The sequence below is a fragment of the Lontra canadensis genome, unplaced genomic scaffold (genome assembly GCF_010015895.1).
Source record: "Lontra canadensis isolate GAN:19392208 unplaced genomic scaffold, GSC_riverotter_1.0 scaffold219, whole genome shotgun sequence".
Lineage (NCBI taxonomy): Eukaryota > Metazoa > Chordata > Mammalia > Carnivora > Mustelidae > Lontra > Lontra canadensis.
In genome coordinates, this window is record NW_022631213.1 from 352,621 (window position 1) to 369,338 (window position 16,718).

The window sequence follows — 16,718 nt, forward strand, 5'->3', positions numbered from 1 at the left end:
GGCTAAACGAGGTTAGGCAGCCCCTCTTTTAGGTGGGGTAGTTCCCCAGCTGCACCACATCAGGGGTTCGTGATGCACTAATTGAGGACAAGGGTTTGGGGCGGACATCCTCAGTGCACCCTGGTGGGGCCTTGGCCTGCTGCCAGAGCTGAACAGCAGCTGGGCCCACTGGGCAGGGGGCGGGGGGTGGGCATTGGCCCCTCCCCAGTACCCACAGAGGGAGGGAGTGCCAGGCTCCCTGACCAGACGCGTGGGCCCCTGTTTAATCCTAGATGACAGAGCAGCGGAAACGCAGGCAACGCCTGGGCTTCGTGGACGTCCAGAACTGCATGAGCCGCTGAGAGCTGCTGGAAGCCCCGATGGGGGATGGTCATCATGGACAGCGGCGACTGGAATGCTGCCCCTTCCTGTGGGTCGGGGGGCTCGGCCAGTCTGCCAGCCTCTCCAGGCCAGGGGCCCACTTGGCCTCCAGCTCCCACTTGGCCTCCAGCTCCCACTCTGCCAGACACCCCCACGCCATCCCAGGCTCTGGCCGGTACGGTGTGGGGGGCCATGGGGCTGCCAGTCCTGCCTAGAGCCAGTAGAGACAACTCAGAATGTCGCTGGGACTCCGCTTACCTTAATGCCTTAGAGGAAGAGAAGCTGTCTTGAAAGACAATCGCTTTGTCCCTTAAAGCAGTAACTGACATTCCTGTGTTCCTCCTTGTGGGGGTCGTTAGGAGTGGGGCTCCCTTTCTGTTCTAAGCACTACATTTGGCCTCCGCCCGTGCCCCGGGGAGGTGCCGTAATGCTGTCGTTGCTAGTGATTTTAGTGCTGATATTTAACTTATTCAAAGGGGGCCATGCCTGGGCCTCGGATCTGCTGTGGACAGCACGAAGACCTCATCGTTCAGGCCACCCCCCTGGCTCGGCCCCAGGGAGACTGACCTGAAGACGAAGAGCCTTGCTCCTGGGACCTGCCCCTTCCTAGTAGGCCTGCTGACAACAGTCGCTGGCCCGCATGACAGGGCCTGGGTGTGTTTGAGTGGCTGGTTTTGGACTGCTTGTTTTATCTCTTGGTGTAACATTTTACAAATCCTTTGGCCTAAGAACTAATATGTTAATTGCCTTAAATAAATTTATAGAACTCTAGGCTGTGAGGAAGGGATGCTGTTTCCTATGCTCCCCAGGGGCTGTGGGGGTTCCTGCGGCACACGGGCAGGGGACAGAATATGAGCCCTTGCCCACCAGCCCAGCCTCACCTCGGGCTCTTGGTAGATACCTGAGTGCATCCCATCTTGCAGCACTGCCGGAGAACTGTGTTGCAGGAGAACTGGGTGTATTTTATTGTCTGTACTTCAGCACACACAGAGGAGTCTAGGTACAGATGGGGTTAAGAGCTCACGTTCACTTCTTCCCATGAGGGGCGCCGTCAGCCCCTGCCCTACCCCTTCTCTGAGCTCTGTGCTTTACAGAAGAAAGCTCAAGTGGGGAACATGAACATTTACGGAAGAGCTAAGGTTCTGTGGAATAATAAGGTGACCCTGTGTGGCTCAGGCCCCAGGGTTTTTTGTCCCGTGCCCTTCCACACAACCTGCCCAGAGTGCTGAAGCCCACAGTGATCTGAGGCCCCGCGTGGCCAAGGCCCATCCATAGCTCTACTCTGGCCCTTAAGCCAACCAGGAACATGGGTTTTCTGCAAGGTCAGGGGAAGAGGACTGGGTTCCGTCCTTCTGAGTCAGTCAGTGGGAATGAGGGCCAAGCCGGCTCTTCTCATCTCTCCGCCACACCACCTCCTGCTGCTCTCTGCTGGCAACAGGATGCCGCCTTCGATATTTACTGCTATTTCTGGCTCTCCCCCAGGAGCTCTTACAACAAAAGCGAGCCTGAGATTTTCGCCAGGAGCCAGCCAGACCCCCGCTGGCAGGTGGGGCTCCCGTGGCTGCGCAGGAAGCACCTTGCCCAGAGGTCCCCGCACCTTCCCTTCTCAGGCCCAGACAGAGACCCGCATTTCCTCTCTTCTGGAGACTTCCCTACCCTGACTGGCAGGCGGGGCGGACGCTCGACGGCATCCCTTCTCAGGCAGCTTTCTTTAGAGCAGCAAGGGCTTCCTTCTTGTGAGGCTGAGGAGATTCCCAAACTGTGACGATGGGGAAATTAGGGCAGTTTTATTTATGATGACACTGTACAAGACTCCACACTTAGGTGCGCGGGCGAGATAAGGGCCGAGCCCAGGCCTTCTGCTTCTCCTCGGGATTCCTGGGGGCAAACTTCTCCTGCAGTTTCTTCCACATACCTTTATTCATTTCCTTAAACTCTTCCAAGGTGTCTGCAAGAGGGGAAGACAAGAAATAGACCGAAGTCGGCAATATGATTAGGTAAATTGGCCTCACGGGCTCTTGCCATCTGAGCGCACCTTGATTTTTACACAGCGTGGTCTGTGAGAGGGAGTACCTGCGTAGCAGGCCCACGCAAAGCACCCTGTGCCTTATGGTGCCCTCTGCCCACATCTACACGGGCCCCCCCGCTGCCCGGTTCCACAGGACCAGCAAAGGAATGGCACTGTCCCATCAGCGACACATCCCGCAGGCCCAGAGGCCTTCTCTCAAAACTTGGCAGGCCTTACCATCTCCACTTCTTAGATGTGGAAATTAAGGCTGAGGGAGGCCAGGTAACTTGCTCAGGTCACACAGCTCAGAAGCAGCAGAGCTGGGACATGAAGCCGGGCAGTGTGGGCCCACCATATGCTGTGGGGTTGAGCAGGCCCGGGGCGGGGAGGCAGCGGGAGATGGACCCGGGATCCCCACCGATCATCTCCTCACTGGGCAACAAATGATTCAACCCTGTTAGCCTCAGAATCCTCATCTGTAAGGCGGAGGTCAAAACACCCGCCTCCAAAGTTGTGGACTAAAGAAAGTAAGAGGAGAATCTGCTTGGCGCTTGGCCTGCACTCAGGAAAAGCTGGCCATCTTCTCAGCTATGAAGGTGGCAAGGAGCTGGTCGATGAGAGCTAGTGGGGCCCTTGTTTAAGGACATACACAACACACACACACACACACACACACACACACACACACACATCCCAGAGACCCCAAAACCAGCTTTCTCAGTCTCGGTGCTACTGACATTTTGGGTCACCAAGTCCTTTGTTGTGAGGCTGACCTGCTCACTCTAAGACGTTTAGCAGCAACTTGGCCTCTCCCCACTAGATGTCAGTAGCAGCCCCCCTACCCGGCCCTGAGCCGGGACATCTAAAAATGTCTCCAGACGTCGTCACACGGCAATGTGGCAGATTTGCACCACCCAACCCCCCAACCAACCACCCGTCTAAAGGCTCTCTAGGGCTAAAGTTCTATGCTGCCTAATTTTATCTGTACTTTAAATTTAGATTTTCACATAGTATTGTTTTAATTTCATAGCCTAGATTTTCCTTGGTTAACAAAACTTCTGGAGAAGAAAAAGAAGAGCTTTTCTGAACAAAAAGGCAACTTACATTTATGGTCGGTGGGCTCTTGACTAAACGAGGACATACGCTCTACCTCAGCCATGAACCCAACATCCCATCCTGAAATCTTTCCAGAAGTTTAGGTTGTCTTGTGGGCACAAAGTGGGAGGCTGAGGGGTCCCCGCCCACTTGCGAGCCACGAGGACTCTCTCAGAGTCTACCATGACCCCAAGCCCAGGGGAACACACTTGGGCCCGAGACCTTGGCCACATTTCGGACTCGCCAGGCCCTCAAACACTGTAAGGTGTGTATTCTTGCCTTGTCAGAGGAAACAATCAGGAGCTTGTGCCACACGGTTGCAACAAAACTATATGAGGCTTATTGTGAAAACAAATTATCAGCAAATTTCCCAGAGCTGAGCTCCCAGCCAGAACAAGTTGGAACCACAGGCCAGTGGTGGAAGTCTTCCAACTCCCCCTCCTTTGCTGCAGAGTTTGTTGCTTCTTCCTCACCCCCCCGCCCCACTCGCAGAGGTGTCCAGGGGCTAAGGGCGGAGGCTGGGCCTCTGGAACTTATTTCCATTCTAATTTCAAGTTCAAACTTTGTTCAAACCCTCTGGGGCCCTCAGAGTGACACAGCGCATCAATGCTGGTAACTGCATGGGCCTAGGGACAGGGGAATACATTTATGTACGTATTTTTAAAAACTGTCGATAAAGTAATTCTGCCTGGCCAAAATATCTTTACCCCAGTTTTCCAGAGTACTGTAACAAAAATAGGATCAGAGCTGACATACGATAGCAGGTGATACCACTTCTGTTCAGAAGGTTAAGCGTTCTCTGGAAGGCCAAATCCCCAAAACTTAGTTGCTGAAAGGCTGCCAGAGGAATAGGAAAGAGAAGTTTCTAGGGTACCAGAAGGCAAATGTTTCAGGGCCGTGCCCTTGCAGAAAAGGTTAGCCTATTTTTGTATATGGTATCCTTGGCAATAAAAATAGTAATTTTCCAGACCCTGCCTACTTTTACCTAGGCTCCCCTTGCCACTACCCTCAACTCCGCCTTTGGTGACAATAGAGATGGGGAAGTAAGGAGGGGACGGCTAGGCAAGGTATTTCCTTTCCTGTTAATTGAGGTTTGTCAACAACTCCCAAATACACCTAGTTAAACCCATATCTAACCCACAAACCACGTCCCCTGGGTCAGATAACTCTTCAACGGATATCCCCATACAAGTTTATTGAATGGCTTTTTGTTTTAATTAAAACCCTCATTGTTTATAAAGCCCCCTTAGGACCATAAAAATAAAATTATTTTCCTTCCATCCTGATTTCAACTACTTCCATTTGGCAAATATGTATTCCCCTGTTCCCTGCTGCCCAGGCTTGAATTTAAAAGCTCTAAAGATGGATTTTCTTTTTTAATATAATGCCTTTGACCTTCTTCATATTCTATGGCCAAAAAGCATGAGCCCTCAAGCTTCAGATTTTCCTCTGGGCTATTCCACAAGACTTTCCATCATGCAGCGCGGTCTTATTAGACAACTCCCCTTAGCTGCTCAAACTCAAAGAATCATTTGCAAACCGACCAGAAAGGGCAGCAGGGCTGTCAATACCTGTGGACAGGATCAGCTTGTACTCTTCCACGGAGAGCCCACTGAAGCTTGTGTCTCTGGGCCGAGGGTACTGGTCACACGGGGCAGAGGGGACAGAGAAGGTGGGGGAGAGATTAGTTCTGCAGCACAACATCAGAGACCTGATGATCCTTGAGAAGCCTTGCTCTTCCTGCACAGTTCCCCAACATGAGCCTCCGCAAGCCAGGGGCCGGGCTAGAAGAGCAGCGCCACCTAGAGGTCACTTGGCCTCGCCTGAACCGACCCAAGAAGCCTTGGGGGAAAAGTAGCCTGTGTGATTTAGGAAGTCTGGGTGTGGTCACCCCAATTCTGCATTTCTAACCAGTTGGGGGCGGGGGCAGGGCGATGCGTGCATGGCTGCTCACAGACCCCACACTGAGTTGTGAGGGTTTAGAAGAAATCCCTTTTCCCTGTAGGCTAGGCATTTGGGTGTGTCTATCTCTAGTTACTGAACACATTGTTCCAGCCTGGGGAAAACCACGCTGAACGGAATTTGACAGTAATCACATCAGGGCTGAGGAAAAGCCCAGCTTTGTCTGACAGGACGTTCCCGAAGCATCCGTCTTTATCACGAGTGTGGGGAAATGCCAGCTCCATCAGAGAAGATGGGAAAATAATGGGTAAGGCCCAACAGGCGTCAGATACACCCCGAGCACACACTGGTCTATAAAACATATGGCTGTTACTCAAAATTATAAATAGCTTTTATTTAGGTGACCTAAAAGCCTCTACCAGGCGCCCTTGTTGGCTTGGTTGAAATTACTGGTTGCATTTAAAAGGCACAAAACCACACTTCTTTACAAAGCACTGTATAATCAGATTTTTCACTCACTCTCATTGGTCATTTCCAGTCCGAGGGCTGGGGATATAAAAAAGACTGGCCCACTCACCTTGTGTTTGTAATAGTTTGAATGGAGTCGTGCTAGGCTCTCATACATCTGATCACAGGCCTCAGGCTCTGCAATCTGAAAAACACAGAGCCCCCCAAGGAAGTAAGCAAACAAGCCGTCTTCCACCCTGCGTCTGCACCTCCAGGAAGGACCCCGCTTCCACAACGCAAATGAAGCAGCCTGCCACTTAGCACCAGCTTCTCCCCTCCGTGGGAATCCAACTTGGCCTCCAGCTCCAGTGATGAGAAAGCTATTAGAAATCACCCTTCTGTGATGGCTCGACCTCCTCCACTCCCCAGCCTGCGGAAAAACTCCATCAACTGGCAAACAAATGCTTGTTGAGCATCTGTGACTAGTGGACCACCATACCAGCGGCAGCAGGAGGCACGGCAATGAAAACATAGTATCAGAAGGGTGAACCTCAGGTGGTGTGGGAAAAAACCGGGGTGGGGGGGCGAAGGGGTGATTCACAGGCTCAGCGTATGGCGAGAGTGAGACTGAGCTGGGTTCTGAAGGATGCATAGGAGTTGGGGAGCAGAAGCAAGAGCAGAGAGGCCTTCTAGGTGGAGGGATGGTGTGAGCAAGAGACCCGGATGATGTCTATGTTTCAGACCAGATCAGTCTGGCTGATGGCCTGAATATGCAGTAAGAGCTTGGGTGGAAGAATGAGCAAGAGTTTTTTGAGTTAAACCTTCAATATGAAATGTATTAAATACTCTTTTATGAAAGGCAAAAAAAAAAATCATTTGAGCTTTCATCCTTGGTGAGCCATTACAATTTTACAAGGAAAGAAACATGACGAAGGCTATAGTTAAAGATGAGATAGTTGAATTGAGAATCCAGAGGGAGAGTCCAATTAGGTCCTGCTAGAAAGGAGAGGGCACAAACACTGAGGCCTTGCAAATAGAGGGAGAAAAATCAGGATACCCTGGTGCCCTTGCTGGAAACTGCAAGAAACATGGACACGCGCAGACGTGAGGTGGTTTGCCCCTGTTCATCCCACTTTTTAGTTTTCCCTTCCTTCTGCCCTCACTATTATTTTACCTATGGTTCCTTGCATGATTCCACCAAGAATTCTGAAAGTTCCCCTGGAAAAAAAAAAACAAAGGTGTTTTTCCCTAGAATTCAAATGATGTTTTTTATGTTTTATGTTTTTTTATGTTTTTCCCTAGAATTCAAATGATGGATTTTTCCAACTTAAATCCTTTCTCGAAGAAGGCAAAGCATAAATAAATCGGTGGTTAAGTGTTTTAATAAGGTCGCTCTGTTTCTGCCTCTGTGCGCATGTCATATGAGGTCCCCACTTCACAGCCAACAAAAAAAGACAATCCATCATGTAATTTTACTTGATCTGTCCCTGGGTTCAGGCCACTCATCACAACAAGGCCCAGGTAGCCACATCAGAAGAGAGAGGATTTGGGGCTGAGGAGGTAGCCAGGGTTCGCTGAGTAATAATCAAAGGCATTACTTGGGTGGACTGGCGCTGAGGGCTGAACAGAAGGATGGGATGGAAAAACCTAAGGCTGGGACTGGGTCCTGAGCCCTGCAGGGCAGCGTTCTTGGGGCAGGGGAAGGGGGAAGTCCAGCTGGAACTGAATTCTGCAGCACACACTTCAGAGGAAAGCATTTCAAACGTTATGGTTTCAGCGGAACGTGCATAACCACGAGCTAACACGGAAGGGAGAACAGAGTGTGCGAGACACAAAAGGAAACAGAGAATAACGCCAGCACCAAGTTTTAAATATTGTGTCAATTATCAAAAGAAAATCGTGCATTTCATCTTTTGCCTGCGGTCTTCATTCTTGTGTGGATGGGCTCACTTACAAATTTAAAAATAAGGCATCAAGGGGTGCCTGGGTGGCTCCGTGGGTTAAGCCTCTGCCTTCGGCTCAGGTCATGGTCTCAGGGTCCTGGGATCAAGCCCCGCATCGGGCTCTCTGCTCAGTGGGAGCCTGCTTCCCTGCCTGCTTGTGATCTGTCAAATAAATAAAATCTTAAAAAAAAAAAAAAAAAGGAAAGAGAGAAAATCTTAAAAAAAAAAAAATCATGCACCAAGAACCTGCAGTGTGCTCGGCCCTGTGTATGAGCAGGTCTCCGTGGCTGTGGAGAGCAGTGGAGTCACACCTCCTGCCTTGGAATCTTGGCTCCTTCACTTATCAGACCCAGGATGCTGGGCAAATCATGCAATCTCCCCGTCCCCCACACTTTAGAAAAAACCTGCCACATTTGCTTTATCACTCTCTCTATATATACGTATTTTCCCTCTGATCCATTTGAGAGTAAGTTGGAGCGTGACGCTCCTTCGTGCCATAATATTTCCGTGGGTTTCCTGAGAACAAGGGCATTTCTCTTACATAACCATGGTTCAGTGATCAAATTCAGGACACCTGACATTGATGCAACACTTTGATCTAGTTCATCATCCATATTCCAGTTCTGTCCATTGTTTCCGTTATAATCCTTACATTAAAAAAAAAAAAATTTCCTTTTGGCCCAGGATTACCAACGGCATTTATCTGTCATGTAGCTTTCTCCTTTCAGCCGGGACGGTTTCCCGGCCTTTTGTCTTTCAAGCACTGACATTTTTGAAGCATACCCGCCAACTTAACCTTTCTTTTATAAGGAAAGATAATAATAGTCCCTATTTCTGAGGGCGGTGCGAGGAAAAACGAGGCGATGCCTGGGTTGCTCTGAAGTTGGGGCCTGGACTCTGATCGATGTGAGTGATTTGCTTTTCTTAGTGTTACTGGTAGTGAACAGTTCTGGTAGGCAATGCCGGTCTCCACCTCACGGACTACAAGGGGAAGAGCGGAAGTGTTCGGGACAGCCCTGGAGACAGGTAATCCTGGTGGCAGTGCAATGAGGACTGCTGTGGACACTGCCAGGGGAGACCGGCCAGCGGGAGGATCATGGCTGAGGACGAGCAGGGGCTACCTGAGGGAAGTGGGGGCTCTGCAGGCAGGGGGTTGGCTGGAAAGCACACACCCTGGGGGGATGAGGCAATGGGGGTGTTCTCAGCAGATCAGTGTTGCCCTCGCCGATGTGACCACTGGGGTGTGGCTAGGCATGGAAGTAATGAAGGCATGGGAGATCACTCCACATAAGTTCCCCTCCTGCTTCTCCTCCAACTTCTCTAATGGTGACCACAGGGCAACTGGGCAACCTCCTACTAAAGCCTTGAGAGAATGAGGTGTCCTCTTCCTTCCCATCTCTGCAGGGGCACAGAGGGAGGCCGGGGTCACCCCTGTAGAGCACTGCTCCCAGGAGGGCAAAGAGCATAGGGTCTGAATGCAAAAACAATGGGATGGCCTGAGCTCCCTCAACCTCTTAAAATTCCTTCAGTATTTACGACACAGCCTCCTAGATATTTTATATAATGCCCTGTGCTCCATTAACAATCCGAGAAGGAACCAAACACCTAACAAGAACCAAACACCAAAAAATGAATTGGTCACCCAACCTCTTATCTGAGGCCAGAAGGTGTGTGTATGAGGCTGTAAGAGCAGCTCCAAGGAGGTGATGAGGAGGTGATTTTGAGAGGTCAGAGTGCTAATTTCTGGCCAGGTGTGACTGCCTAAGGGCAGATGCGGCTCCAGCTAATTCCTGCCCTGGGCACATCCAACCCAAGCTCCCCACGAAAAAAAGTCTTATTTACCATTTAAAAGGATTATCGGTAGAAATATCTGATTCCAGAAGCCCTGTCACACTCCTACATCCTACACTTTATTCACAGACTCCAGCGCAAATGTTTCTGAATTTGGAAATATACAGTTTGCCTGATGAAATGTTCTGTGCACTTTTAGAAATATTCTTATATACAAGCTTTAAATTACCTGATTTTGCATTCACACCTAATGAGATTACGGACATTTCAGGACTAATAGCAGCTCTGGGTTTGAAGAAGGCAGCCGTGCGACATTATGAAAAATTCAGCTCTGCTCCCTAAATGTGAATGAAATAGATGTTCAACTGACATAGTGTCCTTTATGGCTCTATTTTTGCTCCTTTTGCATTTCCCCTGCTCAGTCGTCAGTAAATTTCTCTTTACCATATTAAACTTTTATACATACAAATCTACATCAGTGCCACAGGCACTGATTTCGATTTTCAAAATTGAATTTTGGGTGGTGACTGCAATCGGTCCACACAGCGGCCCGGATTCTAGTCACACAAAGGGACGCATAAGCACTTTTGGGAAAGGGTGTTGCAAATTGCTTTGCTAATTAAGGTAGAGCTGGATTCGGTCCAGGAGGATCTATGAAAAAGGTTTTCATGGCTTGGTAATGAACTTCTGAAATGAGTTCATTCCGTTATGGGAGCCTGCCCCCTTCAATTCTAGTGCAAATCTATTTCTTGAGCACCTACTAGGCAGAGTGCTCTGCTGGGGGGCTGCAAGGGGACAATAAAGACCCAGCCTCGGCCTTGGAGAAATTGGAAATCAAGCTGAGGAGACAAGTCAGGCATGCGTTAAATATCAAACATGGCCCCAGGGGTAGCGTGTAACTGAGCACCAGGATACAGGACATCAGGGGTGGGAGCGGGTCACCGGGCCTGGCTGACAGGGCAGGGGTGGCAGAGGTCTTGAGTTTCAGCGCAATGACAGTTCAGAGTGGGAGCCAGAGTCCCACAGTGTGCAGAGGCAAGGAACGGGGGGTGGGTGGAATGGGGATCAGAGGAGTGGCTGGAGGACGTGTGAAAAAGCAGGGGACAAGGATGTTTTAGGCAAAGCAGGGTCTTAAGCTGAGCCAAGGAGTGCTTCAAGGGCTGGGGTTGGGGGGGGCAACAAATCTTGGCAAGCCTTGTGCATCTTGGGGGGTGGTGTCCACGGTGCACTAGATTCTGAGGTTAAGAACCACTTGCATGGCGGCCCATTTGGGAGGCAATGGGAGGCCAGGGCACAGGCTGCCGTGCCGTGAGAGGCAGAACACAGGATGGCACCAATGATCGGAGGACAGTGAAGACCTCACACACCTGCCTGCCACTCATCGGGGAGGCAACAGGCAGACCCACAGGGCTCCGAGTAAAGCAACTTTTCTCAAACGAGGCTGATAGGATTTAAACCCAGGTATGATGCAAGAACTCAGTGGTGGGTGAGCCCCTTCCTGGGTGGCCGCGTTTCCAGGCTGTTCCCCAGAGCCATGACCACTTTAGGTGGGTCCCTAATTTATGCCTCTAGGAGGACGAGCACCTGTATCTTTAACTGAGCACAGAAAGCTGCCATCCCGTGGCCTAAACACTACCTTGAGTCGCTCTAGCTCTGCCTGGAACTGGGAGAGGAGGAAAAAGATGGAGACGTCTGCATTCCCTCTCACAGATGAGTTTCCTCACAACTCCTATTTTGCAGTGGGTTCCAGATTGTAGCTAAAAATAGCACAATCTGTCCTTAGGCCATGCCTCGGACACTGGCCTTCTGGGGCCCCACAGAGCGGGGCATGGGCATGGCTGAGGTGCTGTCCTGGCGACCAGCACCGGCCAGGCAATGGTGGATGGAGCTGGCTCCCTGCCACACTGAGGAAAGCCAGAGTCCAGGGCTCCGCCAGGTGACCAAGACAACAGAATTACATACAACTTTTATACTCTCCCCTGAGACCTGAAACTATCACTTACATTACTGCAAACCCAAGACACAGTTCAACTTTTCTCAAACGAGGCTGATAGGATTTAAACCCAGGTATGATGCAAGAACTCAGTGGTGGGTGAGCCCCTTCCTGGGTGGCCGCGTTTCCAGGCTGTTCCCCAGAGCCATGACCCATGCTAGATTAGCGGGTGCGGGTGTGCAGTCAGGGATCTTTCAGGAAGCTGCCTGTGCGCCTAAAGAACTCACGAGAAGGATTGGCCCCTTTCCCTGTACTTAAGTCAACAATCAGAGTTGTTTTCCACCTGCCCCCACGTTGTGATTCTTTTATTGAGCGCTTGGTGCTGCAGGGGACGTGTTTCCTTGAAGAAACTGCATTCAGAGGGGGCAAAACCCATAACCATTAACTTTCAGAATACTGCACAAAAGGACCGAGGGTGTAAGAGGTGTTAAGTGCGTTCCTGCTTCCCACCATCGCCTCCCTCTTGGTGGGTTCTGGGTGGACCGTGAGGCTCCCCAAAGGGCAAAGTGAAGTGGTATTAATGGAGGCGGAGGTTTTTGTACTCTGCGTTCAAGTCTGAATGACTGATTTGCTTTCTAGTGAGTCCGGCCCTTCTGCACTGATATCCCACCTGAGGGTCATCTTTCTTCCAATCCGTACGAGGGGGGTCGTGGCTGGGGCAAAGCAAAGCAGGTAGGTAAACAAGCAGGAGATATTTACTTCTTTGGCAAACCTGTCATTGGCTTGAAGAGGGCATGAGGGAAAAGGGGTGGCTTCATGTTCACGGAACGAGAGGTCTTTTCAGCAAGAAAGAACTCGGAAGAAATGGCAGCTGAAAAGAGAGGAGGCACCAAGGAGGCAACGCCGGATCAGGATTGGCACAGCTGGCTCTGTTGCTTACTTGTCTCACTGACTCCCCGAGGACCCTGAGTAAGTTGTTTTAGGTTTCTGATTTTGTTTCCTTGTCTGTAAAATGGGAATTAAGTGATGGCCACCTTCCTCAGCTGCACTGAGGATGAAATTAAATGAGAATATGCCTGCAAAAGCATGCCAGGCCATGTGTTCAGTGGTACTGTTATCATGCAGGAAGCCAGAGGGTTGAGAGGACTGCCTGCCTCTCTCCTCAACAGGAACAAGGAGGCTGGGGAGCAGAGCTGCATCCACCTCTAGTCCGATCTTTCTAGCAACTGGCATAACCAAGGGGGAGCTCCCCACCCATCGGCCAGCTGCGTCTAACGCTCGCTGCCGGCTGCCAGCTTCATGAAGAGTCTACCAGAACCACCTTTCTTTCTCAAGCTTGATCGGGGTGTCAGTGGGAGTGACTCACAGTGCTGTTCTCCGTTCTGGCAAGGGGCTGCTCCCTCTACAAATTATCACCAAGATTTACTAAGCCCAGGAGCATTCTCAGGTGCCACGAGGATGAGGTACTATGACAATGGTCCTGAGTAATGTGCTTGCTGCCCCCATGATATACTGGTTCGCTCTACTAGGGATGCATTCATCAGCGGCTCCAGAACCATCGACAAAGCCATGACCTGCATTTAAAACTATGACTCAAATCTGTGTGGGCCTTCGGCTGATTAGAACTATCTCCCCAGGTGATGACAAAAAATGACAACTCCAAAAGAGAAAGCTTTTCTGGGTCCTCTAACACTAAGTCAAGTAGGCAAACGTCACACTCTCTCACCTCCTCCGGTCTCTGTCTGCCTCCCTGCTGGCTGCTTTCACCACCTGAATGTCAGTCCAGTAAATTGCAGGTCTACCTGACTGGTAAGTTTCTTGACGGTAAGGACCAGGCTCTGTCGCCCTTCTGGAGTTCCTAAGGTTCCCCCCACACAGCAAGCTCTCAAATTCTCACCACTCAGGACACAGAACTATTCCTTCTCACTCTTAGCTATTTCTCTCCACCTAGTTCTGCCACACCTGCAACTGTATTCAAATGATTTTTGTATCATGAGTCATAACCGATCATTTATTCAATCTGTCCATCCAGACATTTACTGGTTGTCCTTTATGTGCCAAGAACCATGCTAGACACTAGGGTAGGGGGAGAAAATAAATGGCACCCTCTCTATTCCCAGGAGGCTCACACTAAAAATACGTAGGGAGCAGAGCCCTAGAAAAGTCTATGGAGTTTGTAAAGTTGGAACTAGATACAATTCTTGCCTTCAAGATCTTGATTTATGTCAGAACAGTGAAGACCACTGTAAAAGGTGTATCAGCGTAGTGGCCCCTCATTCCTTCCCCAAGCCCAGAGCCAGGCACTTCATCCATGCCCTCCCCCAAGTCTGAACTTTGGTTTCAATGATACCACTGGGCATGTTCTTGCTCCTTGAGGTGGTCTGGCTTGGCTCTTTGTTGGGCTAAGCTGCAAAAAAACATGTTCCTGCTTTGACAGGTAGTGGCCAAGTTTGGCAAAAGTCCTTTCTTCAGGTTGTGTGTTCCTACCTCTGACCTCTTGCCTGAGCCCCAGGCTCAAATATATCTCACTGCCTCCTTGACATTTCCACTTGGAGGTAAGTCCACTTGGCATCTCAAATTTAACATGTCTAACACCGAACTCAAGACATTCTTCCCACACCTGCTCCTCATCTAGTCTTTCTCGTCCCAGTAAACGGCACCTCCTCCCACCCACTTGCTCAGGCCAAAAAAATCTAGGTGCTCTCACTGGTTTCTCTTTACCCCTTTACGTCACATCCACTATATTAGCAAGTCTCACTGAAGCAACCTTCACAGTGCACCACTCCGTCTCCTGTGCTGCCTCCCTCATCCAAACCACCATTATTTCTTGCCAGAGTAGCCTTTTCTCCAGCTGCCTTGTTCCTATCCTTGCCGGCTATAATCCATTCAGCATATGCAACCAGAATGATCTTTTAAAACAAATAAATTAGGTCACGTCAGTTTTCACAAACCTCCCCAATGGCTTCTCACTGCCCTTACGATAAAAGCCAACTCCTAACCAGAGCCTGTTAACACCCTACTGCGCCTGGCCCTTGTCCTCCTCTGACCTCAACTCTTAGCAACTCCATCTCACTCACTCCCCTTCAGCCACTCTGGCTTCCTTTCTGTTCCTTAACACGCCAGTCTGCTTCCTGCCTAGGACCTTTGCCTGGAATGCCCTTCCCACCACGTTTACAGCCAGCTCATCTTCTTCCCTTAGGTCTCATCTATGTGTCACCTTCTGGGCCAGGCCTTCTGTATCAGAACCAGTATTACCCTTCTATCATGCTACTCTATTTGACATCCAACACAGGACTGACCTGGACTATCTTACCACTGTCTACTTGCTTACTGTGTCCCAGACGAGAATGTAAACTTCCAACTTCAGTTGAAGTTGAAGAGGACAGAAGAGGACACGACCTCTTCTGTCTAATTCACTGCTGTCTCCCCCAGCACCTGGCACAGTTCCCAGCACATGGTGGGTGATCGATGAGTATGAGCTGTATATGATTGAGCCCCACAGCCGCCCTAGCACCAACCTGGAGGAGAGCAAGAAGGTAGGGTCTATGACTCACACAGGGGCGGGGATTGAGGTCCAAACCTGCTGCATGGACTTACAGGGGCCCAGAGAGCACACAAAGGCTTAGCTGGGGCCCTGCAGAGGTCCTTGAGGTTCGGCTCAGTCACTGCACAACACTGCGAGGTAACAGCACCATGTCAGGGAAGCTCTAAGCCTGTAACTGACGCCATCTCAACTCTGGCTGCACCCAGAATCATCTGGTGAAAGTTACCAAATATGAGGCCAAGGCCCCAACCCCAGAGGTTCTAATTCAATAAGGCTGTACGGTTCCGGACACCTAGATTTTTAAAAAGCGTCTTCAGTAATTCCAAAGTGCAGCCAGAGAAGAGCACTGAATAAAATGCTGGGTCGTCGCTCTCTGCAGTTCCGGGAGGGGTGGTGGGGTACAGGAGGGTCCGCGCGCACGTGCGGCCAGGGAGGGAAGGCTCGCGCATGCGTGGACCCCACTGCTCGCCCGCTCGTCGGCCCCGCCCGTGCCTCGTCCTTTCCGCCCCTCGCCCCAACCGCCACCCCGCTGCAGGCGGACCCCACAGTCCGGTCACCTGGGTGTTCTCTCCCTCCCGAAAGGCCTGTGCTACCCGCTGCCGCAGGTAAGCGCCCAAGTCCCGGCCCCGTTTGGTCTCGTCCACTGGCCATTCCTCACAGAGCTTAAGGAAACGCCGGTAGCGGCTGGCCGCCATTTTGGGCCCCGTTTGTCCCCGCCCTTGAGGGAGGAGTTGGCGCGAAAGTTGGCGCTTGCGCACATAGGCTCGCCAGTTTCCCGGGGAAGAGGGAAGGGAGGAGTGAGCATGCGCGAGTTCGCGGGCGCCCGCGCGCTGTCCGGAGTGGGGCGCTGCTCTCCGGAGTGGGGCGCTGCTCTCCTGTCTCTTCGAGCCGAGCTAGTTCAGTGTTCCTCCTCCTGGAACCCGCTCATCTCCCAGGGGCCCGTCAGACGCGGTGTACCCCAGGGACAGGTTTGCTTCTCTTTTTTCAATGCTTGCACGAGCTCCAGACTAACAAACTTCCTCCGAGACCTCTGCTAATTTACATAAACGAATACATTTGCATGTAAATACAGGTTGTTATTCGATGAAGATATGTATGAATTTAATCACATAGCACGCGCAAGTTGTTCGCCTCCCCATCTCCTATCGCAGCCTCTGTGCTTGTCATTAGCACTAGGTACTGCTCCTTAGCTCTAGCTCCTCTGTCCCCAGCCCTTTAGTATCATTTCAGAGCTCCCCTCCCCACACCGGGCACGTGTCCCTGGGAGGCACAGATTTCCCAGCTTGAGCAAAGTCAGCTGGGTTGATTCAGCCTGGGAAACTTGTTTTACCAATTCTTTTCTTATACATCTCCAGCTGCAGCATCATGTGGGATGTCATCATTTTTCTTTTCAAGATACCCCCACCAGTTTCCTTAAGCTGAGCCGGGCTCTGTCTTCAGGATCCTGCATTGAGCCAGGACCATCCCATGCATACAACACCCAGCTTCCCCCAAACCTCTTCCTTCTCACCCGCCTACTTTGTAAAGGTAAATCCAGGAGACTCTTGCCTTCAAGGAGTGGACTGTTGAGTAGTGTACACAACCCGAATACAAGTTCAAACTGACAGGGACTTTAATGGAAATGTCAGAGAATGCTGGGGAGTTTGGAGAAAGAAATACTACTTCTAGCTGCTCAGGGGAATAAGGGGAGAAAGA

The 16,718-nt window shown here is 50.8% G+C and overlaps 2 protein-coding genes across 3 annotated transcripts in view; one reads left to right on the forward strand and one right to left on the reverse strand.

Moving 5' to 3' along the window:
• ITPR3 (inositol 1,4,5-trisphosphate receptor type 3) overlaps window positions 1-466 on the forward strand; it is a 65,302-nt gene extending 64,836 nt beyond the window's left edge. For both annotated transcript variants that reach the window (XM_032849136.1, XM_032849137.1), the window contains exon 58: window positions 273-466. In XM_032849136.1, the coding sequence (XP_032705027.1) occupies window positions 273-341 (69 nt within the window). In that variant the 3' untranslated portion in view covers window positions 342-466. The remainder of the gene's footprint in view (window positions 1-272) is intronic.
• Window positions 467-2,122: 1,656 nt separating this feature from the next.
• On the reverse strand, window positions 2,123-15,754 carry LOC116862065 (ubiquinol-cytochrome-c reductase complex assembly factor 2). Its single transcript, XM_032849141.1, has 4 exons — window positions 15,581-15,754; window positions 5,943-6,017; window positions 5,035-5,104; window positions 2,123-2,308 (listed from the first exon to the last, which is right to left on the reverse strand). The coding sequence occupies exons 1-4, from the start codon at window positions 15,716-15,718 to the stop codon at window positions 2,181-2,183; spliced, it is 411 nt and encodes a 136-aa protein (XP_032705032.1). The 5' UTR covers window positions 15,719-15,754; the 3' UTR covers window positions 2,123-2,180.
• Window positions 15,755-16,718: the final 964 nt, after the last annotated feature.